This window comes from Cyprinus carpio, chromosome A18 (genome assembly GCF_018340385.1).
Source record: "Cyprinus carpio isolate SPL01 chromosome A18, ASM1834038v1, whole genome shotgun sequence".
Lineage (NCBI taxonomy): Eukaryota > Metazoa > Chordata > Actinopteri > Cypriniformes > Cyprinidae > Cyprinus > Cyprinus carpio.
The window spans coordinates 13,718,814-13,734,180 of NC_056589.1; the positions used below are offsets into that span (position 1 = coordinate 13,718,814).

Below are 15,367 nucleotides of genomic sequence, written 5' to 3' on the forward strand. Positions count from 1 at the left end.
TGGCTCATCAGCTCTGCAATTTAAAGGGCACCTATTGTGCCCGTTCTTACAAGATGTAATCTTAATCTTATGACTCTCCTGTGCCTGTGAAGTTTCAGCTCAAAATACCTAACACATTGTTTATTATAACGTGTTAAAAAGTGTCAGTTTTGGGGCGGGTCTAAAAAGCGCCGTTTCAGGGGTGTGTTTCCTCACATGAAAATCAGCTGCAACTTCCCGCCTGACTCCAGAAGGGGGCGGAGCCTAGACATCTCAGCTTTGTGTATGGCAATAAAAATAAACAAAAAGCAAAATCAACAAGAGCGAGAGTAAAAGTACACATACTCAGCCTAAATCTACAAACACGAAACCAAAAGAAAAAAAAATAAACATTATGCTAGATCGAGATGCATCGGCGCTGCGCAGACCGATCGCCGTATGATATCAAATTACCGCAAGTGTGATTCGAGAGCAGATGACTCTTTGAGCTTTTGAATCGCTCTTGCAGTATTTTAATGTCATTCACTGATTGGTCTGCACAGCGCCGATGCATTTCAAACGAGCCTAATGCGACTGAACCAGAATGTCTGGGAATGGTAGTTTGAATCATTTATGTACTTGTATAGATTTTCACAGCCGCTTTGTAACAATGGATGCGACACAGCCGATCGTACACAGGCAAAATGGTGGACATGGCACAATATACTGAGGATATGGTAATACGTGCCTGTCAGTCAATAGCGGTGGGCGGGGCTACCACAATATGACGTCATATTGCGGACAGGATCCAAACTGCTCGTTTTCTGAGCCTGGTTAGGTTTTATGAAGATTAAAAAAAAAAACGGGATGGATTTTTATCATTCTAAGATGGTTGTGTACACACAATTCCAACACACATTTCTGTCCAAACACCTTGTAAAAGTGGATTTTGCATAATATGTGCCCTTTAATTCCTCTGCAATCCGTCCTGTGTTGTCAGATTGATTGGTGTTCCTGCTGTGTTCCTGGTTGTGTTCGAGTCTCCCTGGTCCTGTTCCTTGTCTCCTGTGCATTACTGTTCCTGTCTCTTGTGGATATTTGTCTGGATTTGTCTCGACGGAACACGGCTGCCCATTTGCGTCCCTGTGCTGCCAAGAGTAACTGTTTATCTGCACATGCTTCACTTCCCTGGCATGGCCATTTCTCAATAAATTGTTATATTTCACATTCGCTACTGAATCCCCTTATGTGTTCGTAACATATATCAGGATGACTAATAAAATCTTCCCTTGCAGGGACAGAGAGAAAAAAAGACCCCTTAAACTGGGTATTTTATATAAATAATAACATGAATTAATTCAGTGCCTACCTGGAGAACTGACACTTTTACTGTCCTTACATGTAATATTAAAAGAAAAGAAAACTAGGCAAACATCTTATATTTATTTTTGTATGGATGATCATAAAGATAATTTTCAACAGTTATTTTTTTTCTTTAACCGAGTTAACAACATGGTATAACATACAAAAGAAAACAATTTACAATAAAAGAAAGAAGAAGAAGGAAAAAAAACAAGGTTGGGTTTCACAAAGGCATCTTAAGCCAAAGTAAATCACAGAACCACTGGCACTGATCAACTTACAGTAGCTCACGATGCTTTTGGAAAACAAAGGTCATTAAGTAACAAATTATCTAAATAAAGACAGAACTGTTGCATACTGTAAAGCAATAAAACATGTATCTATTTTATTGATTATCTTAGTTGGATTAGACTTACCTCAGCTCAGGCTGCCTTGAGTGTCCTGCTGAGGAGGATGATAATTATAATGAAGCCATTCATATGAGATCATAGATACATACAATGTATGGTATGAGATTAAAGACTACCCAAACATCCAGACTGCACTCCAAAATTCATACCACTGCAGTCTCTACTTCTGTTCAAGGAGCTGTCAATCAAAATCTCACTAGCTAATGAGAGTAAACCACTGAGAAAATTACAGAACTGTTAAATAAAAGCAGTTTATTTGAAATGCATTTTTTTGAAGACCATATTAAGTTTTTGGTATTTAGTTTTTTTTCTTTCTCAATTTGTATTTTTGCTTGATTCTGGAAAAGTTTTATAAATTTTTATTGGTACAAATCTAATTCCATACTCCTAGCAACCACTCTAAACGAGAGTTGAGCAGTACACCTTGTTTAGTAGAAATGGCAAGTAAAAGCAAATATAAAATAAACATGCTTCCATATTGACTAATTTCTCTTTGGGTTGCCAGGTGACTTTAAAGAAGGCAATTCATGATTTTGGTGTTTTGTAACTTGATACACTTGAGACACATTTTCTCATTGACTGATGTGAAATATTAACCACACCCTCTTAAGTTTATCAGTGAATATTAGAACATTTAACACTGGTGTGTATATAAAACAAAGTGTAATGCCCAACTCATATCTAGGGTGGTTGCTAGCAGGAGAAATGAATGTTCATCTTTTATTCACAGTAACACTACTGTGTATAACCAGGCTTTGCCCTGCTGTTTGTGGGGTTAATTTAGGCACCTGCATCCTCCAAGGTGATCCTCAACCCCCTGATCTCTTCGAGGACGGAGACTTCATCATTGGAGGGGCTTTCACCATTCATTACTATGTGAAGACAGAGAAGCATACCTTTACTAGACGACCGCAACCACTTGAGTGCAGTGGCAGGTTGGAGTTTGATTTAATAAAATAATAATAATAATATAATATAATATATTTATCTTATATATAATATAATTGTATTTTTGTTTATATAAAATCAGTTAATAAGTAGCAAAACGTCCATGTAAACGTTCAGTTTTAATAGGAGGCTGTGTGTATTTCAACAGCATGGACTTCAGAGAGCTGCGCTTTGCTCGTGCCTTGCAGTTCACTGTCCAAGAGATCAACAACAGCTCCGATCTCTTACCGAGCATCACGTTAGGTTACCACATATATGACACGTGTGCCTCTGTGCCAATGGCAATTAAAGTAGCGTTGCAGCTTGCCAACGGACTAGATCTCGTATTTAACGATACGAATTCCTGTGCAAAATCTGCTGCAGTTCCCGCACTTGTCGGTGATTCTACTTCTACCCCGGCTATAAGCATTTCAAGGCTCTTCGGTCCTTTTGGAATTCCTCAGGTGCTTGCGCAGTATGACTATTTCCTAGTCTTATTTACATTATATATATATATATATATATATATATATATATATATATATATATATATATATATATATATATAATAGAAAAATTACATGTAAATGTAAAAATAGTCCAACCAACTCTTTTAACTTTGATCATAACATATTTTGTGAATCGACTATATATCTTTACTGTGCTCTACAGGTGAGTCATTACGCAACATGCGCGTGTCTAAGTGACAAAAGACAGCATCCTACTTTCTTCAGGACCATCCCCAGCGATCACCATCAAGCGGCAGCACTGGCACGGATGGTCAAGCACTTTGGATGGACGTGGATCGGGGCTGTGCGCAGTGATTCAGACTACGGGAACAATGGCATGGCATCATTTTTAAAAGCTGCTGAGGAAGAGGGAATCTGTGTGGAATATTCTGAGGCCTACTACAGGACCCAGTCGCACAGCAAACTGAAAAGAGTGGTGGATGTTATTCGCAAGTCATCGGCTCGTGTAATAGTTGCCTTCATGGGCGCAGGTGATATGCGATTTCTGCTAGAAGAGTTGAGCCAGCAGCCTCCTCCCCCGATCCAGTGGATTGGCAGCGAGGCGTGGGTTACAGACCCACAAATGCTGCGGTATAATTTTTGCATCGGTGCTGTGGGCTTTGCAATTCCGCGGTCTGTTATCCCTGGTCTTCGTAACTTTCTGCTTGACCTGTCTCCAGAACAAGCGCTGAAATTTCCCCTGCTGACAGAATTCTGGGAAAGCTCATTCAGTTGTAGTCTAAAAGGACAGACAGGTTCTTCTACTGGTATGCCAGCATGTGATGGCACGGAAGACCTGCGAGCTTTACAGAACCCGTACACAGACACATCCCAGTTGCGCGTCACTAACATGGTGTACAAAGCCACATATGCTATAGCTCATGCCCTCCATGGCATTGTCTGTAACGAAAAGCAGTGCGACAAAAACATCAAAGTCGAGCCCCGACAGGTAAGTTTCTTATCGTGGAATAACGGAAATTTAAAAAAAACAAAAGAGATCCCAGACAGCAACATAGTATTGGCCCAGATTCGGCACACATCTGGCCCACGTGAAATCCATGCAGGCCGGATATGGGCCAACACTGCATGCTGTCTGGGATTGTAAATGTAATACATTATGTGCACAGTATACCTTTTGCATTGGTCTATAGCTATATTATGTTCAACCACAGTTTTATAAAAAAAATTTTAACGTCCATCATGTAGGTTTTTGATCAGCTCAAGCGAGTGAATTTTACTAAAAATAATTATCCCGTTTCATTCGACACTAATGGAGACCCTGTGGCCACATATGAACTTGTGAATTGGCAAAATCAAGGAGACCGTTCAATTGATTTTGTGACAGTGGGTCAATATGATGCATCCCAGCCTAAAGGCCAAGAATTCAGTTTGAGCAGAGCTATCATTTGGTATGATGGCGGTGAAAAGGTATATATTTTTTTATTTTGTACTTATAACCATATAAACGCACTATTTTTTTTCATGCACTTAATACATCTTAACATTAGATTACAAAAAAAAAAAAAAAAAATTAATAGAACATTATGAAACACACCAAAAGAGAACAAATAAAAGCAAAATAATTCATTCATTTAATTCATTATGACACCTTTTGTTCCTATATTTTAAACATCTGGGCCATTTTGTCAGTTTTAGAATATGTAGGCTTTGTTAATTCCTGACTTTGATGGTGTGTCTACAACCTGCAGGTGCCCGTGTCTGTGTGCAGTGAAAGCTGTCCTCCAGGTACTAGGAGGGCTGTGAAAAAAGGAAGACCTGTGTGCTGTTATGACTGTATTAACTGTGCAGAAGGAGAGATCAGCAATGAGACAGGTATTTTGGACATTCTTCTAAATAAATCATAAATATTTATGGGTCAACTGACAAATGAGTGTCTAAAATAAATAAAAGGAATCTTTAAAAAAAAATCACATGAACAAATTTGCAAAGTTCTGAGAAATAATTGTACACCATAAAGTAAAAACCCATTGCTGTGTTTGGCTAACTTTATCGCACTGTATCCATGCCCTCTTTTATAGCATGTTGTGTGTTTTGATACCCAAGATGGCAAGTGCTGTGGTAGAGCTGTATGTGTTTGAGCCAGAGGCATAAAAAATTTAAACAATGCAAGCACGATGATTGCAACAGTCGGATTCAGCGTGGTAATTACTTTTGCTCGCTTAAACCCCTATAAAAAGTTTTAAAGTAAAGTGACGTGACATACAGCCAAGTATGGTGACCCATACTCAGAATTCGTGCTCTGCATTTAAGCCATCCAAAGTGCACATACACAGCAGTGAACACACACCCGGAGCAGTGGGCAGCCATTTATGCTGCAGCGCTCGGGGAGCAGTTGGGGGTTCGGTGCCTTGCTCAAGGGCACCTTAGTCATGGCATTGCCAGCCCGAGACTCTTTTATTACTTGTCATATTACAAAAGGCGCCAAGGGCGTACATTTTATCTAACAGTTGGGGGTTCATAGGTTCACCACGCAGTCATATTATAATTATTAAATTATTCTGCATCCTCTACATAGTATTTTAGGTTTGTCTGGGATTGAGGATGTCTCTCATTTAGTTAGTCAGCTGCAGCAAGCCCACATCTGCCACATAACATCATATTAAACAAGCTATCAAACAAGCTAGGTAATCTTATAATCGCTCATGGAAAAATACATCGGATATCATAATATTTTTTGTCATGACTAATTTATTAATGATCCAGCATCATCTGTATTAAAGAGAAAGAATCACTTAATCAAATGTTTAAAGTGAATAAAATTGCCTTTACAGCCTACTTAGACATAAAGCTCCATTCACACCGCCAGTGACACACAGCGACAAAGCAACATTAATTTTCAATGAAGAGCTAGTGACTTCCAGCGACATGAGCGACAGAGACCGTTGGCGACAGAATGCAGGCATCAAGCGACGTGAGTCACGTGACAAAAGTTAAGAATAGCTTAACTTTATACAAATGAACAACAAGTTTTGCGAGCCACATCCAATAGGAATGAAAAATCTGTCAGTCGCATTCAGACAGGACAGAGTTCCAGAGCGTTTTCACTGTTGGATATTCACATTTCACATACATGGATATTAAAAATGATGCGTGGAAAATAAACTGTTGGTAGTCTTAGTGAGTTTGATACATTGATGGTTTATGTTGTTAATTTAATGATGCAATGAGCAGTTTAGCACTGGTTAATTATTTAATGCACTAAGCACTGCTATAGTTTATGTAACAGCACTCTCCAACAGCAGAATGCTACTTTTATTTCTTTTAAGTCTAATTCCTATTGAAATTAGAATGATATCTTAGTTTTACCGCCTATATATATATATATATATATATATATATATATATATATATATATATTATATATATATATATATATATATATAAATATCGTGATTGTAGGCAACAAGAATAAATAAAGCACCACAAAAAAAAAAGCAATTCACTGCGCCTAAAATGTAATGTATAACTGCAGAAAATATATATATGTTGTATTGAACATTAATGAAGCAACAGATTTTGTGTGAAAATAAATCATTCAAGTTGTTTATTTTTGTTAAATAAATTTTTTTTTTTATTATTAAACAATGGGGGCATTTTACCCCATACATGGTGGAAAAGGCTCACCAGCATGGGTTAAAAGGCACATGGTATTGATACAAATACTTCAATTTAAATAATGTCCAAGTTAATACTTGTTCAGAACAATCACTTTAGCAAAGTTTGTACTATTTTCTGCTTATTTTGAAAAATAAAATAATTAATTGATTAAAATATGTTAATATAAAAAAATACATTTTAAAATACAGAAACAAAATCGTTTTAAAGTAAATATTCTGAAAGTACTGAAGGAGATCCAATAATAATTGAATATATATTTACAGTAGTAACAACAACTAATATTTTATTATATGATATATGAATAATATCATGTTTTAACTATGGTATATGATTAATATCATGTTTATCACTAAACATGGTGATTATCTCTAATATGGACACCCAACATTATATATGATGTTTACCATCTGAATCTAACCATGTCATGTCAACAAATGAAAAAGTCAGCCATCTATTAATTATCATGTTAATTACTGTGTGCCTTTAGCCCCAACAGCATGTGTGCTTTTTACCCCAAATACCATACTTTTACATATTATTTCGTTATTTAAAAACAGTACTTAAATCTACAACATTTAAAAAAAACATCAAATATTAGATCAAGTAAGCACAGAATAAAATTTGCGGTGGTGCGCGCGATCGCATCAAGGATCAGACAAAAATACACGTGCATCTTGAAAAGCAGATGTTTTGGAAAGTACTACACCACGTTTTTGTGCCATCTAGTGGTTTCGATGAAAATAATATCAAAGGCACCTTTAGCCCCATTGTACCCTATTATTTAAAGATATGTCCAGAAGTGCAGTCTACCAATAACATAGCAATAGCACAGACAAAGTTGCTGGCAGTGTGAATGGGGCTTAACTACTGAAGCACTCTCCCACTGCCCACCGAACTCGTGTGTGTCGGTGAGGTAAAGGGGGAAAGCAGGCAGTGGACCAAACCACTGTGAGGAAAGGGAGGGGGATTCTAAACTTTCTAAACTTAAAATGCTTTTATTTATTTTTTTACTACTTAACACAATACTGCTTAACTACACAATTATTTTAAGTATATGTCATTAAATTATTTACCTGATAATTTTTATTGGCCTTCAGTCGCTCAGGCATATCATTAAAAATTATCTTAAGCCATACATTTCTAATGCTCAGATCTTTAGGAAGGTTATACGTTCTTGTATGTGCAGTTTATTGATGTCACGATTCCACATCGGGAATTTCAAAAGGGTAGATAATAATAATTCATATTTTAAAATGGGAAGTTAGAGTTCTGAAACTTGCAGTATGTGTTTATTGTACAGTAAAGTCTTACAATATGAAGAGCATTTTGATTCTTCATTCCATGACCCTTCAAGGAAAAATAAATGAAACAAGAAAAAATTAGTAATATATTTCCCTTACACCATGAAGAAGTGATTGACATTCATGAGGGACCTCTCTATGATATAATTTATTTTTTTTATTTTACACCGAATGTTAGTTGGACTACATGACTTGCATGACAATTGTTGCATCACTTTCATTTTGCAGTCAAAAGTTTTTAAAATATGAAAGTAATACAATATCAAATTAATTGTGTGTATGTATGCATGTATGTGTGTGTGTGTGTGTGTGTGTGTGTGTGTGTGTGTGTGTGTGTATATATATATATATAAACAGGCAGGCATACAGGAATGGGGGGAGACTGAAACAAAACAGTACCCCCATATGTATATATATATATATATATATAATATATATATATATATATATATATATATATATATATATATTATATATATATATAAATCTGAAAATGAAGCTTCTTTATCCCCTGAGTTGGTCATTCTAAAGATGTGTAGTCTGATAATCTGTATATTTTGTTCTTGTTCTTTGAATGACTGTTATGCACTGACTTCTTGATCTTTCAGATTCTTTAGATTGTCACAAATGCCTACCTGAGTATTGGCCCAATAATGAGAAGGACAAGTGCCTTCCTAAACCAGTGGAGTTTCTCTCCTGGGATGAGATCCTTGGGATTATACTGGCTGCTTTCTCTATTGCTGGCTCTTTAGCAGCTTTAAGCATAACTTTAGTATTCTACAAAAACAGGGCTTCTCCGATAGTAAGAGCCAACAACTCAGAACTAAGTTTCCTGCTTCTGTTCTCATTGACTCTGTGTTTCCTCTGTTCACTTGCTTTCATTGGTCGGCCCACTGAGTGGTCCTGTATGTTGCGTCACACAGTGTTTGGGATCACTTTTGTCCTCTGTATCTCCTGTGTTCTGGGGAAAACAATAGTTGTGTTAATTGCCTTCAAAGCTACACTTCCAGGAAGTAACATCATGAAATGGTTTGGGCCTCCTCAACAGAGACTCAGTGTTTTTGGTTTCACTCTTGTTCAGGTCCTTATATGTGTGCTTTGGTTAAAAATATCCCCACCTTTTCCTTATAACAATATGAATCACTACAAAGAAAAGATAATTCTAGAATGCAGTTTAGGATCAGCTGTTGGTTTCTGGGCTGTACTGGGTTATATTGGCCTGCTAGCTTTCCTTTGCTTTGTTTTAGCTTTTCTAGCCCGAAAGCTGCCTGATAACTTCAATGAGGCTAAATTCATCACTTTCAGTATGCTCATATTCTGTGCTGTATGGATCACATTTATTCCAGCTTATGTCAGCTCTCCAGGGAAATTCACTGTAGCTGTGGAGATATTTGCAATTTTAGCTTCAAGCTTTGGTCTGATTCTCTGTATTTTCGCCCCAAAGTGTTTTATTATAGTCTTTAGGCCAGAGCAGAATACCAAAAAACATTTAATGCGTAAAGTACCATTAAAAGCCCTTTGAGATGCACAAAAGTGCCAAATCAAACATCTTGTAATGTTAATGTCCCAGTTTTCAAACCACTGATATAACTATATATGTTTGTGCTATATGTGCATATGTATACTGTATATGTACTGTTATGTATATTGTTGGAAAAAGAACGTTTGAAACAGAAATATATATATATATATATATATATATATATATATGAATTTAAATATATTACTACATAGAAATAATATTATTAAATTGCAGTTTTATGAAACATTTTATAAAAATAATATTGCCTCATTTTTCTCCGCTCATGCCTTTTTGTAAATAAACACATTAGTGGGCATTCTAGCTTTAACAGTGATCAAACTTAAGTTAGCATCAAATCATTAACATTTGTGTGGGGAAATCCCCCGGAGGTAAGCAAAAAATGGTTGTACAGTTAAAATATAATTTTAGACCAGCTTCAACACACCTGATCCAGCTAATCAAGCTCTTCAGGACAGTGGCCCTCCAGGAACCAGAGTATGCTTTCTAGTGCCGTGAGCGTCGCCGCCACTGCGTCTGCAAAGTGCATTTGCAGGTTTTGATCGCTCGCTGCGTGGCTGCTTATCAAACAAAGGCACAAGTTATTTTGCAACACACAGGCATCAAGCACAATTTTGCAAATAGCTGTCAGCTTTGTCTCGCTGATTTCTTATACATTTTACGGCTGCAGTCAGGGAGAAATGTAAGAAATTTACACTGTATTAAAAATATATTTACCATTTTCAAAATGAAGTAAAAATTTGTAAACAGTTTGCCTATTATAAGTTATGTGCATTCGCTCTGCCTTTTGTAATAAACACATTAGTGGGCATTTCTAGCTTAACCAGCAAACCTAAGTGCATCAAAATCATTAACATTGTGCTTCCTCTGAGTACTGGGGGAACTGGGAAGCTCTAAAAACTCGTGACAGTAATTATTTAGACCAGGGCAACAACGACACCCACTTGTTTGCTAATCAAGCATCTAGGACAGGGACTTCTCCGCCCTAGCCGGAACCAAAATTGGCTTTCTATGCTGCAGTTTGAGCGTCCCCGCCACTAAAGTGCTTATTTGTGTAGCTTTTATCTCTGTGGCACTTCAAACAACAAAGTTATAAAACAAAGGCAGCATTAAAAATAGCTGGCTGTATCGCCTTACTTTACACGTGAGGCTAGGCACCTAGGATGCACAAAGAAAAAACCACTGTATTAAAATATTTAATATGCACAGAATGAAAAGTTCACTTATGATTATGTGCATCTCCGTAACATTCACGCAGATAAATGTAGGCCAAATGGCCGTGCTGTATATTTTCCTCAAAAAATGGACAGGTGCTAGTACACAATATTTTCGATTTGAACATTTAAAACATTTTTATTTATCATAAAGAACTGCGTGTTGGTTTTTACTTCAATCGCATTAAAAGTGGTATTGCCTATTTTAGTGTAGCTAGGATTACATGGATCTATATGCAAAATTTCAATATTCTCACATATTAGGCCTATATTTGTCACAAGTAAAAAAAAAAAATAATTAAAAACAAATTATATTTTAAAATTCCTTTAATAAAACAGCATGCATTTTTTACACACATACTTTCTTATTCTTTGCCTGTCCTTTATTTTCACAGATAATTACTTGGCAAAAAGATATCAGTTTGTACACTGATTAAGAAATTGTTGAGTTTTTTATAAATGATTTCCTTTATTTTAGTAAAACACTGAAGCACTGTATAATTTTGCTCCCATTATTTAGGCCTAACTAAAACAAGAAACAAATAAATTAAATCTGGCCACGAATTAGCTACATCATTGAAACCGAAAAGAATGGATGGATTAATAAAATGCCCGCACGTTAAACTAAAGTTCTCTCATTATAATCAACAAAGTGCACACGATGTAAAAAAAAAAAAAAAAAAAACCTTCATTAATTGACAGCTTCAGTGCTTTTAAAGGGAGCCTCCTTTACTTGCTTTTGTACATTTATATATTTATATAAAATATATTAAAAAATTGCAGCCGCATTTAGATGCAGGAGTGTATACTATTCCTTAAAATATCAGAGTGCAACATTTGCGTGGCATAACATTTATTCTTATTTGTCTACATATTTTATCTTCATTAAAAATCTTGTTTTATTTTGTATAATTGCATGCAAAAAAACAAAAAAAAATGTACTGCATATGCAAAATGTGAAACTGCAATCTTATTCGCAGTCTATAGCATTTTATAATTATTTGTACAATAATATTTAACTTAACCTGCTTTGTATCTTTATTATTTAATGCAAAAGAGATTTATTAAAACAAGTTTATGAGAATCATGCATCTGTTTAATTAATAAATTGATCAAGAACAACTACTGATCAAGAATTGGAGCGGCATCGGCCTTTAGATCATTTTTAAACATCAAATAGCCTTCAATTTACAGGTTATAACTGCATCTGTCTTGGTTGTAGACTTGTGAAGATTTATTTTTAATGCGGATCCCATACTGTAACCTGAAAGAAATGTGCTCTACTACTATTCATATTCAAGTGTTTGTGCGGAAAATTAATACACATGCATTACAGGGAGGCATCCTCATGGTCACTTGAATTATTTCCTGATAATGAAATAACTTAAAATTGGGGTGCCTCACATACATGGGAAACATATAAACAGAAAGCTTGAAAGGTCTACTTTTAAACGAACCAGTTCAAAATGAAAACAAATAATCCCTGATTATGTGATCTGTGAAAGTTGCATTTCTCTCGAAAGGCACGTCCATGTGGAGAGAGTCACCACCGTGAATGTCATCTTGCAGCCAACAAGAAAACATTAGTTTATTAATAAATAAACTTTTTCACAATTATTAGGTTACTTCTGTCTGTGCTTTGTGGCAAACTTAATGCGTGTGCTTGAGCGCAGAATATATTAAGGCTCATTATGGATTAGACTGTGTTAATTTAATATAAATGTGTGATTAGTTGAATAATGACTTAAATTACTACTAGTAACTAAAAAAATCTTACGTGGGGGCAGCCCTATTAAAATCCTTCTAGACATCTCTGTTAAAGTTTTTAAAGCATTATATATTCATTTGCATAAATTCTGCTTTCAGAATGGTCCATAACGGAGAGATGACATTCTTAATATAGATTTTTCCTCTGAAACACAAAAATGAAAATTGAAATAAAATTGATAGGCCTATTTTATTTTTTGTGAATGGTAAACCCTTCTCCATTCTGCAGATATTGTTGCTTCTGGTTTGTGCATTGTAAATCACAAAAAGTCAAAATATTTTGTCTCCCAAAAACTCGGGTCTTTTTTGTCAAGTACGTAACGCATGTGTATTTACAAAATCCAAAATAGCCTATAAAACAGGTTCATAGACAGATACTTTTCTGATGTATGGACTCTGTTTAGGATTTAGAAAAACATAAAGAGATGGTTCAATATATTGGTAATAGATACATTCTGTTAGAAATTATATTTCAGGTTTTGATTGAATGTCAGGTCAATTATGCTGGAATTGCCCAATAATGAAACAAAAAATTATTAAGCCTAATGTCTCAGGATGTTTCTTATTACTGCAATATATTTTTACATTTGTATTGCCAAAACGACTGCAGCATTGCTGCATACAATTAAAACAGTGCAAAACTGAAAATAGTACAAAGCAGCACATTAAGAACAAAAGCTTTTCTCTTTGATTCAAGATTTCAAGATTCAAGATTCAAGATTTTTTATTTGTCACATACACAATTATATAGAGCATATATAACCAGTAGTGAAATGTGAGTCAGGTCCGCTCCATGGACAGTGCAATTATTAAAGAATACAACACAGATGAAAATATACATAAATATAGCTATGAAACAATGAAATAAAAGTAAACAATAAAAATATAAGAATAAAATATAAAATATATAAAAGAGATGTATACTGCAGAATTAAATATATAGTGGAAAATAATGTGCATGAAAGTAAACTGTAGTCTTAAATATTAAGATACACAGGAATGTACAAGAGGAGAATGTGCAAACAGGTTGACACTTTCAGTATGTCAATGTGAGGTAGTGAATGATGAATATCTTACTGATAAAGTGAATATTAAGTGGAGACATGAAGATGTTAAGAGGGCTGGTTTTGAGTTTAGGAGCCTGATAGCCTGGGGGAAAAGAAAAACTCCTCCTAAGTCTCTCAGTTTTTGGACATCAGGCTACGGAAACGCTTATCAGATGGCAGCAAAGTGAAAAGATGGTTACTGGGGTGAATGGAGACTCCCCTTGATTATTTTAATAGCTCTGCTTTTAGCAGCGTTTGAGGTAGATGTCCTGCAGAGAGGGGAGAGCAGACCCTGAGATTGCGCTCAGCTAAGCGCACACAACTCTCTGAAGGGCTTTGCAGTCATGACTGGAGCTGTTCCCATACCACACTGATATACACTGAGTCAATACGCTTTCTATGGCCCCCTGAATAGAAAGTTTTCAGGATTGCAGGTGAAACCCTGAATTTTCTCAGCTGTCTCAGATGGTTACAGTCTTTGCCTGGCTTTATTAAACCTGTGTTTGAATGTGTGTGTAGTCCAAGTCAGGTCCTCTGAGATGTTTACACCGAGGTACTTGAAGCTGCTCACCCTCTCCACAGGGGTCCCGCTGATCATAAGAGGAGGTATAGGGCTGCTGCTGTCTCTTCCTGAAGTCAACAATCAGCTCTTTGGTTTTGCTCACATTCAGAGAGAGACAATTGTCCTGGCACCATGATGTTAATTTCTCTAACCTCATCCAAGTATGCGGTCTCATTATTGTTGGAAATGAGGCCCAGAAACCACAGTATCATCAGCAAATTTAATAATGGATGTGGAGCTGTGGGAAGACACGCAGTCATGTGTGTAGAGAGAGTAGAGCAGGGGACTCAGGACACAGCCCTGTGGAGCTCCTACGTTCAGGGTGATGGAGTTAGAGGTGAACTGGCCTACTTTCACCACTTGAGGTCTGCCGGTGAGGAAATCAAGAATTCAGTTGCATAGTGAAGAATTCAGGCCGAGGTCCATGAGTTTAGAAGCTAGCGTGATGGGGACTATAGTATTGAAAGCTGAGCTATAGTCGATAAATAGCAGCCTTACATAGTTCCTGTTATTGCTGTCAATGTGTGTAAGAGAAGAGAGTGCAGGATGTGAGAGATGGCATCATCAGTGGATCTGTTGGGGCGGTAAGCAAACTGAAGAGGGTCCAAAGTATCCGGGATGGAGGAGCAGATGTGGTTTTTAACCAGTCCCTTAAAGACCTTCATGACTATTGATGTGAGGGCAACTGGATGATAGTCATTCAGGCAAGAGGGGTTATTGTTTCTTAGGCACAGGGATGATGACAGATTTTTTTTTTTGAAGGAGGTGGGAACCACCGATGTAGCAAGAGACTCATTAAAAATGGATGGATGTAAACAAACCAGCGAGCTGATCAGCACAGGACCGCAGAATACGGCCAGAAATCCCATCAGGTCCGGCTGCTTTCCTGACATTCACTCGCTTTAGAGCCCTCCGAACCTCGTCCTCAGACACGGTGATTACATGATTATCGCTGCTCTGACTGCTGTTTCCTGACGCGCTGATCGGCAGACTCGCGCTGCTCAGATTGCTTTCAAAGCGGCCGTTAGAAAGTGTTCAGCTCGTCAGCCAGCGACGGATCTGCTCTCACCTCTGCAGAGGATTTATTTCCAAAGGCACAGATGGTTCTTAGTCCTTGCCACATGCGTCAGGA

General features: G+C 36.7%; 1 protein-coding gene across 1 annotated transcript; it reads left to right on the plus strand.

Moving 5' to 3' along the window:
* The first annotated feature begins 2,354 nt into the window (after positions 1-2,354).
* LOC109088737 (extracellular calcium-sensing receptor-like) lies at positions 2,355-9,668 on the plus strand. Its single transcript, XM_042775053.1, has 6 exons — positions 2,355-2,665; positions 2,827-3,121; positions 3,330-4,115; positions 4,373-4,594; positions 4,876-4,999; positions 8,715-9,668. The coding sequence occupies exons 1-6, from the start codon at positions 2,397-2,399 to the stop codon at positions 9,626-9,628; spliced, it is 2,610 nt and encodes an 869-aa protein (XP_042630987.1). The 5' UTR covers positions 2,355-2,396; the 3' UTR covers positions 9,629-9,668.
* Positions 9,669-15,367: the final 5,699 nt, after the last annotated feature.

Coding starts and splice junctions, on each gene's coding strand:
- LOC109088737 (XM_042775053.1), top strand. CDS start 2,397: ATGCCCAACTCATATCTAGGGTGGTTGCTAGCAGGAGAAATGAATGTT. Junction 4,595..4,875: donor GGTATGATGGCGGTGAAAAG/GTATATATTTTT, acceptor TACAACCTGCAG/GTGCCCGTGTCTGTGTGCAG. Junction 5,000..8,714: donor AGAGATCAGCAATGAGACAG/GTATTTTGGACA, acceptor TTGATCTTTCAG/ATTCTTTAGATTGTCACAAA.